The sequence below is a fragment of the Panthera onca genome, chromosome C1, assembly GCF_046562875.1.
Source record: "Panthera onca isolate mPanOnc1 chromosome C1, mPanOnc1 haplotype 2, whole genome shotgun sequence".
In the NCBI taxonomy this organism is placed as follows: Eukaryota; Metazoa; Chordata; class Mammalia; order Carnivora; family Felidae; genus Panthera; species Panthera onca.
In genome coordinates, this window is record NC_138346.1 from 73,126,701 (window position 1) to 73,142,659 (window position 15,959).

A 15,959-nucleotide genomic window follows, 5' to 3' on the forward strand; every position below is an offset into this window, starting at 1 on the left:
GATCATGACCTGAGCCAAAGTCAGATACTCAACCAACTGAGCCACCCAGGCACTCCTAAAGACTCTACTTTTAAAGTAAGTTTGACATTTTGCAGACTTTTTGGTTTAAGGGTTAATTAATAGAAAATTTGTCTAAATTCCATATAACTAAAAAGTTTAAGCCCACCTATTCTCTTCAGTACAGAAACAACACATATTAACATGATCCTTAACATTACATAACATACATTATGAATCACACACACACATTACATAGCAACATTATGTAATAAAAGCTATTGCAACATCTTTTCAATTGAAGAGTTAACTATAATTCAGTGATGTTTTGGTAATAAGTGTACTTATTTATACTTTAATAGAAATTACAGGACGCCTGGTGGCTCAGTCAGTGAAGCATCCAACTCTTGATCTCGGCTCAGGTCATCATCTCACCATCCGTGCGTGAGACCAAGCCCTGTGCTGGGCTCTGCACTGTGAGCATGGAGTATCCCTGCTTAGGATTCTCTCTCCCTCTTTCTCTCTCTCGCTCTGCCCCTTCCTGGCATGTGTGCGCACACACATGCTCTCTCTCTAAATAAACATTAAAAAAATAGAAATTAAAACTGCAATGTTATTCAGTATACAATAACTCAGAAAACCAGCCACTCTCCAACTCCAGATCATCGTGAGTTTGCAGAGTGAAATAGCACATCTTGGGGAAATCAATCAATGCTAACAGATTTTTTATTGTACAATAATGGTAAAAAATATGTAATTTTCCTAGCAAGAGAAACAGACCACTAGTGGCCACCAAAATAACCTTAGAGGAGTTTATCACATGGAATGCAGTGAAGAGTCACAATGACTACATATGCACCAGAACTCTATCAACAGGAATGAAATCCAAGGCAAATTAAGTAGCTCTCATCATAATGAAAACTAGCAGTCTGGCACTGAGTGAGGCTACACCTGTTAGGCAGAAAATTTGATACTCAAAAGAGGAGGACCAGTCAGCCAGCAGTTGGTCAAACACATAAAATGAAATCGTGTGTGGGAAAAGGGAAAGGGCTTTCTAGAAATCAAATTCCTGGACACACCTGCTATCCCTCCATGTCTTAACTCTGACTGCCTCTGGATCTGAATGTTCTGTTAAAATTATGAACCTTCCAAGCGTTCTGCGGAAAGGATTTGGTTCGTAACCCAAACTCAGTTTTCAAAGTCACTTCCCATAAAAGAGCTCAGAAATGTATTTAATTTCTCATGGCTTCCAGGATTATGTGCATTCTCACCCAGAGCACTCCTTGGGACCCATTCCCGATGCAAGGGCATCCGTCCAGCCTAGAGTGAGCAGGTGTTGATGTCCCATACCCACCTGCTTGTTCAGCTCATTCCTGTACGTACCTGTCTCCTTCCTGCTCCCCTTTCCTCCCTCTCGGCTCTTTTTCAGCACAGCCTTTAACATTTTCAACACTCTTTTGCTTCTAAAGAGAAAAGGAGGGGAGGGAAGAGGAATTAAGGGTTATGAGTTGGAATATAACTTGCATACTGACACAAAAGATAACCTGTGCTCTAACACATTGCTTAGGAGAATATAAAGGTACCTTGAGTTTTACATTATTTTTCTCTGAAGAGACTAAGATGGGAAACTAAATGCTAAAGACACAAAGAGTATTTTATAACATTTAATGAAGTGATCAGAAGTTCACGGTCTTGTTATAAAAGTTTAAAAAAAAAAAAAAAAACTCACACCAGGGCATTCTCAGCATTCCACATCTAATTAAGGTTACGAGGCTAAATCTGGGCACGTTACTGTAAGATGTTTGGTACAGGAATTCAGGTCTCCTAACCCCAGTTCATCAAAAGAAAACATTAGAACAGAGAATCAACAAGATAATGGTTAAGAAGAAAGCTACATGTTTAAAGGCACGTTTTGCAGATGCTACTGATTATATAACCACAAGGAAAACATTTTGTAAGTTTATCAGATTAAAACATAACCTTATAAACATTTATAAAATAAATACAATGGAAACACATTTTAAAGCTGATGTCAGGGGACCCAATCAAACAGCATACATTACAGTGGGTTTTTACTACATATAGTTAGGACTTGGGGTAGGGGGTGGGAGGGTTGGGGATGGGGAAGAAAGTAGAACCTTCTGTGGTGCTACAGCTGAATCCTTTAAATGATAAGCTGCATTTTTAAACAGGGTTGTACTGAGCATGTAAAAACACCACAATGGCCCATGCCTAAGATGAAACCTAAAACCATCCCTATAGCAAAAGGCAGACAAAGGGCCATTATTTCATCGCTGAGTCTCCAGTAGCTCTCTCCCCTCCAGGAACTCAGAGGAGATGGCTGGACAACTCCCAGTGGTAATGAATCCGAGTAGGTTGTGTTACCCATCACAGCGTTGTTAACGCACTAAGGACAGGAAGGTGGAAGGCAAGCAGGTTGCTCTTGGAAAAAAGGAGAGAGAGAGAGAGGAGAGAAGGGAAGGAAAAGAGGGAGAAACTGCTGGGGAGAAGAGGGTTCCACCTGCCTAGTGAGGTTGAATGCTTGAAATGGCCTCAATGTAACTAACACCCCACACAACTGCTCAATCCCAGAGTGAAACAGAGCCTTTGTGGGGACCACAGAGAGCCAAGAGTCTCAAAGTGCTGCCATTCACAGAGTCACACAACATAAGCACACAGCGTGACCTTCTATCATTTGGTCCAGGCCTGTATTTATTTTTCCAAGCCCTTTGTTTCCCTGACGAAGAAACAGAGACCCTGGAAGGCTGACTGCCCAGGGTCACACAGCTAATTAACAGCAGGGCTAGAATCCAAATGTGCAGGCCCCCAACAAGGGTCTTCTCCTTCCAACACACTGCCTCTCCTCTCAGAAAGTGAAAGCTTTGGGCAAGAGCAATCAAACCAACAAACCAAAATCAACAACAAATCAACCCACCCTAGAGATACCAGGAAGACAGTATTTTAAGCAGAACTTGGAGAAAGCTAAAGTTTAATGGAGTTAAATCACTTTACAAAACAAGTCTGCACACACAAAAGGCTTACAGCCTAATTTTTTTTAAAAAGTCTGCTTCAGTGAGGGGTGCCCGGGGGGCTCAGTTGAGTGTCCAACTCTTGGTTTTGGCTCAGGTCATGATCTCACAGTTTGTAGGTTCATGCCCTGCGTCAAGCTCTGTGCTGACAGCATGGAGCCTGCTATGGATTCTCTCTCTGCCCCTCGACCCCACTCAGGCACACCCATGTTCTTTCTCTCTCAAAATAAATTTAAAAACTTAAAAAAATTAAAATGCTACTTCAGTGAACCCTGGTGCAAAGATTTGGGTTTCACCTGAAGGGCAAGCACTGAACCTGGGAAGACCACCAAATTGTGGCAACACCAATTTCTATGATCATGCTTAAAAGAAACACTGAAAAATGTTGTGTAAAAAATGGTGGACAAAATTCAATAATAGATGCCTGCTAAGCTTGAATTTTTTCTTTTCCAAATCAATCAACCTTCAAGGTTTGTCATTTAACAAAGACAACATACTTCAAAAATAAAAGAAAATTATTGATGGAGTCGTGCCAACAGAGCTTGGCTATGGTCCCTTAGTGAGCTCTCCCAGAGCCCTGTACTTCTCTGGACCACAGACTGGCTCAGGCCCCACCATGGCAGTGAGGCTGCCCCTGATTAATCACCCTGGTCATCTCCAACCCACAGCATATCTGCTTTGCCATGGGAAAGACATGTCCCACAGGGTGAGGACTAGGAGACACAGGCTTGGGCATCTCATCCCAGACTCCCTGGATGCCTACTTTGGGGAGCTCAGCTATTTTCAGGATAGTCACATCTTCCACATCAGTGGTCTTGAGTTAAGTGAAAGAGGCTATCAGATAGCCACTGTAATTTTTCTTTCCAGTTCCTGCTTTCCTCCATAAATAGCAAGTCAAGGGGAAAAGCTTAAATTTATTTTCTAAGACTTATTTGAACTATGACCTGGAGAAACTTTAACTGAGTGTACCTGAGTACAAAAGTAACTTCAGCTTCTATTTATTTAAATTATATACTTTCGAGGAAGAGAGAAAAGACTAGCCCCTAGATCAGGCTCTGAAATTCTCTAATGGGGGAAAGTTGCTATAATTTTCATTTAAAAGAAAATAAAATGTGAATAAATAATGTTAACCCTAGACAACCAATGAGGAGAGGAGAGGAGAGGAGAGGAGAGGAGAGGAGAGGAGAGGAGAGGAGAGGAGAGGAGATTCCTTATTTTCCTACTATCATTCAACATCTAAGTTTCCCAAATACCATAGGTTCTTCCTTTTAAAATGCCCAGAAGTTAAATAAACTACCAAGCTTACTTTCACTTTTTGGATTTCTCCTTTAACACAAAGTCTTTGGGGATAGGCACAACATCTCCATGTTATGTGTTAGCATTCTACACAGTGATTACAATGATATGCAAATTATAACAAAGATCACCCTAAGTAAAACAGGGAGGATTTAAATGCAAGACCAATCTGTTCTGGTTTGCAGTCACAATGGCAGCATCGTGACCATGACCACCTTGTCTGAAATCACAGAGTAACATAGTGTTAAAATTCTCCTCTTCTGGAGTGCCATACTGCCTGTTTACACAATTCCAAGTGGAATCTGTGAGCTGAGGGCAGGGACTATGCTAATTCTTTAATACAAACAGAAGCCAGAACACAGGCTTCATACCCACTCTGTTCTCCGTATTTGTTGACAGATTTAACTAGGCTGCAATGAACACAGATGAGCGACTTCCTCCAAATCAAGCAATTAGCCAACATTTATAGCAGTTTATAAGTTACAAGGAACATTCCTATAGATTTTCATTCACAAGAAACACAGAAACAGAAAACACAGTTAAATTCATGTGACATCAGGCAATGAGACAGTACGGAAGGAATGCTACATTTCCTAATACCCCTTCAAGTCAACACCTGAATTAACCTTAAAATCTCCTGGTAACAAAATCTTATTATCCAGTTATCCTGAGTTTGTATGCACTCCACTAGAAGGAGCATCTCCCATCAAACCATATATCTGACCTCAAAGCAACGCTGTTTCTGAAGGTGGCTCCCTTTTGCCAAAATTAAGCAAATCAAAATAGCAATATTTACAAGTGAAACACTGAAAACTAAGTTGTACATAATTAAGGATTTTTTTTCCCCAGAAAAGGGAGAGACATCAAAAACATCCTCATCTTTAAGGGTTTGAAAATATTTTCCACCCTACTAAGGTCTGACTTATCAAAATAATAGCCATGTCCTCTGGTATGACTACCTGTGGAACTTTCTTTGCATTAGCAATCCTCAGTGTTTATTAAAAGAAAGGAAATGTGTGGTGGCAGTGGGAGGTCTGAAGCACCCTTCAAGATAAATAATATATAGAACAGGGCAAATTAAGAAAACAAAGCAGCATAGAGACCACAAAAGGAAACAAAGGGGCCTGCTAGCTGGGGCACTGGCCCTTGGCTGGAAATTCACGGAAAATTACATTATAGAAGCTTCCTGAAAGCAAGAGCCACATCTCAACATTCTTTTAGAGCTCCCATGAAGCTGGGGAAAAAACAACCCCTGATGAATACTTGAAATTCCAGTAGGTCTCTCTCCCTGCTCTGGCTCCTGGTGCCCCGTGCCCCCTAACCCCAGCCTTTTTTTCCCCCTCTTATAGTAGAAGCCGCCTAAGAATCAAGAGACCTAATCCCAGCTGTGGCCCACACATTGTAACTAGGAACAAGTCACTGAACTTCTCCAGGATTCAGATGCGTCAGCCAGAAAAGGTGGGGGAGACACTGGGCTATAATTTATTTCCCAAGACACACAGGCCCAATCATTCACTCTTCTTTATTCAAAACCACTCTACAAACTGTACCTCTAATTCTGCTGTTCTTTTCTTTAGTTAGGCTGGTCATAAGCAAAAAGACTTCCGATTTGAGTATGAGTTATTAAATGCATAGTAAATTTAGAGTCCCACAGTGTGAATTTAAAAGATCTATTGGCATGAAGTCTCAACTCATATGTTTAAATTCTGATGCACAAATTAAGTGGAAACTATCAATTAGATTGAAATCACTTTCAACCCATATTTTACATATTCTGTAGGAAGGTATACATGTTGTTTGGGGAAAAGTTTCTTTAAAAACAAACAAACAAACAAAAACAAAAACAAAAAAAACAAAAAAACCTGACTCTCCTAGAGCACCTGGCTGGCTCAGTCAGTAGATCATGTGGCTTATGATCTCAGGGTCATGAGTTCAAGCTACACATTAGGTATAAAGATTCCTGAAAAATAATAAAATCTTTTACAAAATTAAGAAATTAAAAAACCTGACTCTCCCAAGCTGGTATTTCAAATTACTAGACAATTACTATATGCAAGTTTGTTTAAAGAAGTTCTCATTTTGTGAACTAGTTGGCAAAAAGAAATTTTCACTTTAGAAGCAAAACAAGACTAAGCTACTTCCTTCTGACTGCAGGAGCTTTTTTATTTTGTGAAGAGATTTGTTCAGCCCAACTTGTCTACCTCTTCCATAAAGCCTTCCCAGGCCATAGCCATAAAAAGTTATCTTTAGGGTTGCCTGGGTGGCTCAGTCAGTTAAGTATCTGACTTCAGCTCAGGTCATGATATGTTCAAGCCCCACGTCAGGCTCTGTGCTAACAGCTCAGAGCCTGGAGCCTGCTTCGGATTCTGTGCCTCCTTCTCTCTCTGCCCCTCCCCTGCTCATGCTCTCGCTCTCTCTCAAAAATAAAGAAACACTAAAAAAAAATTTTTGGGGTTATCTTTAATTCCACATCCCACTTTGTACTGATATATGGTTATGACTCAAAATCATGCTGAAAAATGTTAATTCTACAAATCCCTCTCAGCACCTTGTAATGTACCTAATACACAATCAACACTAGGTACATTTTTTAAATGAATGAACAACAGGTTGTCATGAAAGGGAACTCAAAAATCAATGGCAAGGGGTGTGGACTAATAATTTAAGATTTTTTCCAGTACTAACCACTGGTTTCCAAGTTTATGGTCAAAGTTATACATTTCCACAGCAGGATCTGTTCTTTTATCAGGCCTTCAGAAGGTCACAGGGAGGTTTTATTTTGGTATTTCAAATATGCATACAGAAGGAAAAAGTACAATGACAGAAAAATCAAACCCTGAAATCAATACATTCTCCTCCAACCAGGAAAAACTCAGATGGGAAGATAACCAAGGGCAGCACTTCTGGCAATAATCTTTATGCCTCCCGGGCCAATGGCTGTTGTACAAGATTGAGCACCAACCTTACAGAAACCCCCTGCTCACCCAGAAGCTGCCATCAGGTTGGAAGCTCCCCAACCAAGCACATACCTCCCTACTCCAACAGCAATGCTCCTAACTAGAGCTCCTAACTAGAAGACAAAGTAACCACCATATTGCCACCACCACCACCAGCCAGACATTCATAGATATGTAGATCTATTTGAGAAAGCATAGGCATTTCCCCCGAGCCCACTTCAAAAGCTACCTCAAAGCCCCTCCTACTCCTGAGGCCTTCTTACCCACCTGCTTCCTCCTCTAGGTCTGATGGTCAAACCCTGCCCCACTCCCCACATCAGCACAGAATTTGTATGGTCACTCCAGTACCACTGGATACTTTGGGGAGGAACAGAATTTTATTCCATCTATAATTCTCCAAGGGAAGGGTTGTATCTCAAAATAGACTGCCATCCCTTAATAAATTTAAACAAACGTAATAGTGTCATTTAGAACGCAAGTCCTGGGGCGCCTGTGTGGCTTGGTTGGTTGAGCATCTGATTTTGGTTCAGGTAATGAGCTCACAGTTCGTGGGTTCAGGCCCCGCATCCGGCTCTGTGCCAACAGTGCCGAGCCTGCTTGGGATTCTCTGTCTCCTTCTCTCTGCCCCTACCCCGCTCACACTCTCTCAAAGATCAATAAACATTAACAAAAAACTTTTTTTAATAAAATGCAAGGCTCTGAGGATTAGAGGAAATTGTTCTGACTCTCCTGGGCCAGCTGGCAGCAAAGAGAGACAGGGTTACAACCTGATTTTCCAATTAAGGAATCAGCCCTATGCTTGGAGTTTTTCATTTTATACACTCCTAAGTATTTGTACCAAGCAAAGAAGGATGCGAAGTCAAACATAATATGATGGAAAGGGAAGAAAATGATATTAACAAACATGGGCAGGAAGCTAGGAGTTCATGCCTCCATTTTCTCTATAAAGTAAAAATAAGGTATGAAAGGAGCAGTGAAGGTTGAAAACAGCCCTTGCAGAAGAGAGGAAGGTAAGCACAAGATTAAAAGGACAGCTGAACAGCTCTGACTGCCCAATCTAGGCTGCAGAGCAAGCCATGGCACCAGATCAGAGTGTGCAACTGTATCCTCATGCTCAGCCCTACGGACCACCCAGAGGAGGAGAGGAATGAGCCAGCGAATGAATGGCCAGCACAGGAGCTCCAAGACTGAGAAGGGTGCTCTTGTGATGTGCTGAGAGTGGTACGCCATGGAATGAAGGCTAGACAGGGAGGGAGGGAGGCCCCGAGAGGTCTGATAGCCAGAGAAAACAGGGACTGTGTCTCAAGGAGATCAAAGAACAAAACAGTCACACTAAGTGAATGAGGAAGTTGAAAAAAAGTCCAGTCCTTCTGAATAAACTTTTAAATTTTGGATGTGGAACAATTCCAGACAATGATAAAGATCACATGATGGCCAACAGCATTGTTTGGTAAAGTGGAATGTCTTCAAGCCCAGGTTGCTGGAAGCAAAGAAATCACGGAACTTGATTCCTGGTGTATGGAAGGGCCATTCAGATGCTTATTACAGTAATGGAGGCAGCATTTGGGATATCAACCATCACCCGAATAGCTAGTATTTACTAAGTTTTACTATATATCAGGTAAAGTGAAGAGTTTTACATACATATATAATCTCCTTTTATCCTCAAAAAAAAAAAAAAAAAATCCTGTGAGATAGCTTACTGATTTTTTTTTTTTTTTTAATAACCAAAAGAAGCAGAAAGGCTTAGAGAGATTAACAACTTTCTCAAAGTTACACAATGTGTAAAGGTGGAACTAGAACTTGAAAGCTCAGGCACTGACTGGCTGACTCCAAAGTCCTCAATGAACTGGGGGGAGGAGAGGAGGGGGACAGGGAGGTGACCAGGAGAGTGCATAATACAAGCTTCAAAGACAAGGTGGCTTTTGCATAAGGGTGAAAGTGTAGTTGTTATGGATCCAGCCAAGGAGAGCTGGGAGAAGGCCAACATCAAGCGTGAGCCCCACTGGCCATGAGGTCAAAACCCACGGAGGACCACCCAGGGTTTGAATATGAACCAGTCTTTGAACATGCTTCCTTCCATCCTCTCTCACACAACTCTGTAGAGGATATAACTAGGGTCACAGGATGCTCCCCTGTAAGGTTTACAGCAACTGGAGACCCAAGCCCTGTTCCTCACAATGGCAGTTAGCTCTATAACAACCACACTGATTACATTTTCTTCTCTTTTCCCTTCTCCTTTCTGGGAAGTTTTCCACTTGTGTCATTTAACAGATCTATGAGCTCCCAGCTTACACTGACTACCTTCTTGATGTATAGCAACTACAACTCCCTTAATAAGGATAGAAGGCATTATGTAAACAAAATAACTTTGGGCTAGTTATTTCCCCTTTTATGGACTCCTGTATCTAACAGGAATACTGCTCCCTTTCTGGCTTGACTGGACAACCAGGCCTCTTCCACCTACAGGTGCTATAATTTCACAGGGAAAATTTTATTTCTGGTTCATAAGACCACTGTAATCATAGTAGCTGGTAAACCATCACTGCTAAACCATCACTGCAGATGAAAAAAGAGCCCCTCAGTGGAGTCTATGGCATGGGTGATAAGCCTTTATAGGAAAGGAGAAGAGACCTTGAAGACATGTCAGAAAGTCCATTTTTCAAAAACTGCTAAAAGGTAATCAATCAATGCCAGCTGAATGAAGTCTGGTATTATAAATCTAAAGAAATTAAATTTTTTAAATTGCACTGCATCTGGCCTCAAAGTGAAAAAGGTCAGACAACTTCAAAGATGCCGTGAAAGGCAGCTATTCATTACACAAAGATCTCTTGCTTATGTAGCTGACAGATGGATCCTTCACTTAAAGCCCTACAGAAGACATCAAAATCCCTCCTCCACTCCTGTCAGTGATGTGCTAGGATGCTCCAAACAAGGTTATAACCTCCCCTCCACCAGGTCCTAATTTCATTAGCATGGGAGTTCCCAACACCCAGTGTCATTTTTTTTTAAACTCCCCTAGGTGATTCTAATGTGCACCCAGCAACACTTATTTCACACTAACTACATACCAGGCCTTGCTCTAAGCACTTAGCCTACATATATTGTTATTTAATCCTTACCACCACCATCCACAGAAGGTACTATTAAGATCCCGATTCTACAAAGGCAGAGAGAAGCTAGTGATTTGCTCGGGGTCACACAGCTCAAGGGAGCAGAACCAGGGTGTCCATCCAGATTGTCCTGCTCTAGAGCCTAACTATATAGTCCCTCCTATGCCTCCTTTTTTAATTAAAAAATGAGACAGACTAGCTCCCAGAGGCCTGATGAGGTGGACAGACAGAAAAAAACTGCCAAATAGGAGGAAAAAAAAAATCATCGTTGGTCACACACACACACACACACACACACACACACACCCCTCCATCCACAGAGCAGCATCCCAGGTCTGAAACCTATACTGAAAAAGAGTCTGGCTCTATTGAGAGACACCTACTGTCCACTTGCCCAAGTTCTGCTAGGCATCCAGGAGTTATTTCAACCATCAGTGTTGTCAATATTTGTGACCTGGAGGTGTCATGCTACAAAATACATGCTAGAATAAGCAAGTTCTTCAATTCCTGAGCTCACAAAAGAACAATACTGGAAGATGGGCCATATTGCCAATGGGGGAGAGTATTTGGGATAGAGACCTCCAGGTCACACGGGCAATGCTTCCCCTATTCCTAACATCCAGAAGTTAGGAACTGTGTATTCAAAAGGATCTCAAAAATCCCACCCCATTTCTCACTGAATGAATTTCATAAAACCTGTTAATAGGAGATGGGGCAAGGAATGGCCTGGTGCCCAGCATTTCTCTGGGCAGTTTTACACAGTCCAAATAGACATAATAAGGTTTTAACTTTGGATAGAAAGTTCTAAAATAAACTAGGGTATGCCTGCCACAATAATGCAGTGGAAAACTCACTGAAACTAATACATAGCTACAGCAAATATCATCTTTTCCATAGCTACAGCAAATATCAACACATGGAACACTGTGTATTCTTTTCTGAAATTTGTAAGGGAAACCATTGTTGGCCATAAACACTCATTGTAGTAAGCCGTCTTAAGGGGGACTGCTACAGTGGGCCCTAAGAAAGGTCACCTGGAAATAGGGGATGGTCTTATTTTATCATTCACCCCAAGAGCCCCAAAATGGGGGGAAGTCAGAGCTCCAGATGATAAAAGTCAAAGACAACTAGGAAGCAAAAGCCAAATATGTTAAGACTTTTCTTTTTTTTTTAAGTTAACTAATCTAGTCTCAAAGCAAGATGAGAAAGACACAAGGATGCCATCCAAGGCAGAAGCTTATGACCTTTTAAGGGACACGTACTGCTTCAGCAATCTAGATCCTCTCATGAGAATGTTTCTGAATGATTCTGATGAAGAAAATACGCTTGCAAAGAAAATCAGTTACACTGAAATGCACATATAAAACTATTTAAGAAGCAAAGATGTGATAATAGTGATGTGTGCTTAACACATACATAACAAGACACAGCAGCAGGGCTAACAGCTACTGTAGTTTTCTCAGCAATTATGGGCATAAACGATGGTTTAAACTATTTCCCACAATGTGATACCAAAATCTGATTTCTACTTGCCAAAGCCACAGGTGCTACTGTATGCTGCATGTTTTCATGACTTAAGGAAAAGCCACATTCTGGTTAAAGGTTGTGAAAATAAAGATGTAAATTTTTTTCTCCATCCATCCACATTCACAGAACCCCTGAAGTGCATCCAATGATCTCAGGATTAGGAACCCTGACTCAAAGAATCAGAGTCAGACTCAACAGGACAATTACTCAGACTTGCTAAGTGGTCTAATAGCCCAGGAGCTTCCAGAGAAACAGTAGCTCAGTTTTATCCCACTAACAGAACCACTGAAATTCAGAAAATTAAACCGCAATTTACTGACTGGCACACATTAGCAAGATGGGGTATTTCACGTATGCACCACTCCTAGCAATTAAATGCCAAGTCCCATGATTAGTGTTCATAGTAATCTATAAAAGTTCTACTTAACAAGAAAGTCCATCACCACCAAATTATTAACCCACCCACAATAACCAGCCTGGCATTGCAGGAGAAAAAGACCTGTGGGGATTTACACCGTGAGACAATATACAAAAACAGGAAAGCCAGGTTGGATATATGGGACAAGTGTATTTTATTATGGTGTTGTTTTCTTGGATGCTCTCCTTATCCTTTTTAAAAGTGTTTAAGGTCCAGCAAGTATAGTCTTCCAATTAACTGGATCAGGCTTCCTAGTTAAGGGTGATACCCAAGGCTTGGCCTCTCCCACACGCACTGCCTCATACGGTCAGGCCATTCCCCAGCTGTGTGCCCTAAATCAGGGGATACCCATATGAAGATAAATATAATTCAGAGTCCAAAATACATGGACTTAACATTGGGCTATTGCCAGTTTCTCATGGATCCCGGGTAACTGAGACGGTTTTTGTTTTCATGGCTAGGACCTACAACAACAGCTGCAGGAGCGTAATACTTTTTCTAGACTAATAAAATTACCTAAGTCTGGCTCACAGTTTCAGCTCTGGCAGCAGCCAAATTTCCCAGGAAGATGCAAGCCTTGTGTAGCTGTAGAAGAACCAGGAGGGTAGCGCTGGGCTAAACTGGTAGCATTCAAACCCGACCCAACAGCAAACACTTTGGCTAAACTGTGAATTACAGAGTAATTCCCTATGCATAGAGATCACAACTGTTATTATTTTTAGGAGTCCCACAGAAGTTTAATCAAACCTATGAAGTTCAAGCTTTACACGTGAAGTTATGTGACAGGCTACGTATGAACATCAGATTGTTTTCCCTCTAAAATGCAGTGAAAGGTTCAATTAAAGTCCTTAGTAACTCTGCAGTGAAACCTTTGATCGTGGATTCTGTCGCCACTTCTTTTAACACATACCAACAGTATGAAGCATATCTGAGACCTAAGGAACAAAATCACTATTGTGAAGTCACACATGCACATACCTATATATACACAGATAGATCCCTTTTCTTTGAAGCTGGGGGAGGTGGGGTGGGAGGGTGAGTTTCAGATTCTACAGTCTCCAAACTGAGAAGGTTCCTTGTAGTTGCAGCACAGTTGACAAAGTTATTTCCTAAATAGAAGTGTGTGGTCCCTTTAAGGAAAAACATCCCAATTAGAACCCAGTGAAAAACAGGAACACATGTTTCTTGAATGACTCTGAATTAGAAACAGTGGATGTGAAATTGTTCTAGATATAATGAAGATGTTGCACAGATGTACTAACTTTCCGTGGTCTCAGGGAAACATCTTTCTCGTACAGAAAAATATTTGAGTCTACAACAAAGCTGGATATAGCTTTTTAACTATCTGGTCCTTGTTTTTATGCAAACTTCCCAAGCCGACTCCCTTCTGCCTTCTCACAAACCTAATAAAACACATATTTCAATGTATTGATAATTCACTGAAAACCACAAAGCCATCCATCTCCGATTCAGACTTACGACTTTTTAAATTTTTTTTTTTTAACGTTTTTTTATTTTTGAGACAGAGACAGAGCATGAACGGGGGAGGGGCAGAGAGAGAGGGAGACACAGAATCGGAAACAGGCTCCAGGCTCTGAGCCATCTGCCCAGAGCCTGACGCGGGGCTCGAACTCACGGACCGTGAGATCGTGACCTGAGCCGAAGTCGGACGCTTAACCGACTGAGCCACCCAGGCGCCCCCAGACTTACAACTTTTTAAAATTATCTCAGTACTTAAACCAATACTGTAAATTTGTTACAAACATAAGACCTTTACTCCACAAATCCAACAAAACGTCATAAAAACCACAGCCCAGGTAGAGACACAAAAGCACCCTTCAGCAGGCACGGTTAAGTTTTTCCACAGTGAGGGGTCCTGTTTCATCCTCACAGCAAGAAGGTAGAACTCTCCTTGTTCTCTTTGACACATAATGAGGCTGAGATAGGGAAACTCAGCGGCCTGCCCCAGGCCACCTTCGCTCTGAATCTGGACTCCACAAGAACCTTGCCTTTGGCACCCTAAACTTTAGATCCCCAGATTAAATGATGTCCAAAATCAGCCTCTATTGCCCAGAATGGGGCCTCTAAAGGTAGCATTATGAACTCCAACGTGTTTGCGATCATCTGGTTTCATTTAAAACTATTATCATAATGTATTCCTCAATATTTCTACTTATACTGCCGAAGGAGAAACTGAATGCTATTATCGCAAACATCCAATTCCAAACCCATCAATCTCAGCTCTTTTCTGTGCACCATTTTCCTCGGAAAAATTATCTGAATACCCACTTCAACAGCTACCTTCACTCAGGCAGCTCACAAATATGGTTTCCCCATTGTTTTACCTGTGCTGTGGTTCCAGTACTCTATTTCCAACTTGCTGACATCAACCCTGGCAACACAAACTCAAAGTGTCCCAAACTAAACTCACCTTTCTCTTCCCCTGACCTCCAACACCCACTCACCAGGCTGGGCTCCAGGTTCCTGTTGATAGCACCACCCCCGCTTAGTCTACCAGACTCAAGCCCCCTACATCCTCATGGCCTCCTTCCTGGTCTGATCAATAGCCAATCAAATTACTAAGTCTCACCAGTTCCAGCCCCTCCACTCCCACAATTCTGGGGAGGTCTTCACTATATCCCCCCCACTGGACTACTTGGGGAGCCTGCAGCCTAATTTTTCTAACTTCAGGTCAGTTAAAGTGCATCAAAATCCCCTCTAGGGCTTGCTAATAAGGCAAATTGTGGAGTCCCACTGCCACTGATTTTTAGGTCTGGTTTGAAGCTGAGACATTATATTTCTAGTAAGTCTGAGCTTGTGAAGACTCTGTTTCTCAAGGTCCAACGCCTGGGAACCACTGCCTTAGACTCTCCTGACTCCCTTCCCATCTCACATCAATCCTTCCCAAATTTTTTCTTCATGGACCAGCAAAAGCCTTTTTAAATCTGAAACTGTAGGCTTCTGATAACTAAGTGGGTACAATAGGAGCTACTATTCACCGAGGACCCACTATGCTTTAGGTTACCTCTGTTATATTCTAGTTAAAACAACCCTACAAAATACAGCATTGCCTCCAAAGTTACAGGGCAACTTTGTTAAAAAAAAAAAAAAAAAAAAAAGAGACTTTGAAATGTTAAGCAATTTTTAAATTCTACAATGACAAATTGGTTTTATGTATTTATTAAAGGGGACACTCTCCTTAGAAAAACTTTTGTTATCAAAATTTGATGCAAAAGGGAGAAGGATGATGGAAAACAAGGAGTATTTCCTTCTCAGGACAGGGCAAAAGGAGAGACCTATGAGGATACAAAGTATAGAACCTCCTCTCCTTGATTTGGAGTTTGCTTTAGTATACCACAACCCATGTTCAAATCCATCCTCCCAAGATCAATTTAACTAAATAAAAAATGTCAATAGACTCTGTTTAATTCACCTGCCTCAGGGTGCCTGGGTGGCTCAGTCGGTTAGGTGACCGACTTCAGCTCAGGTCATGATCTCCTGGTTTGTGGGTTCGAGCCTCACATCAGGCTCTGTGCTGAACACTTGCTGGGAGCCTGAAGACTGCTTCAGATTCTGTGTCTCCTTCTCTCTGCCCCTCCCCTGCTTGTGCTCTGTCTCTCAA

At 41.7% G+C, this 15,959-nt stretch overlaps 1 protein-coding gene across 12 annotated transcripts in view; it reads right to left on the minus strand.

The window, feature by feature from the left end:
* TANC1 (tetratricopeptide repeat, ankyrin repeat and coiled-coil containing 1) overlaps positions 1-15,959 on the minus strand; it is a 239,983-nt gene that overhangs the window by 159,988 nt on the left and 64,036 nt on the right. For 11 of the 12 annotated variants that reach the window (XM_078451240.2, XM_078451248.2, XM_078451245.2 and 8 more), the window contains exon 2: positions 1,381-1,460. In XM_078451240.2, the coding sequence (XP_078307366.2) occupies positions 1,381-1,441 (61 nt within the window). In that variant the 5' untranslated portion in view covers positions 1,442-1,460. Of the gene's footprint in view, positions 1-1,380; positions 1,461-13,315; positions 13,468-15,959 lie in introns of all 12 variants that reach the window. The other variant, XM_078451241.2, reaches the window with a different exon arrangement.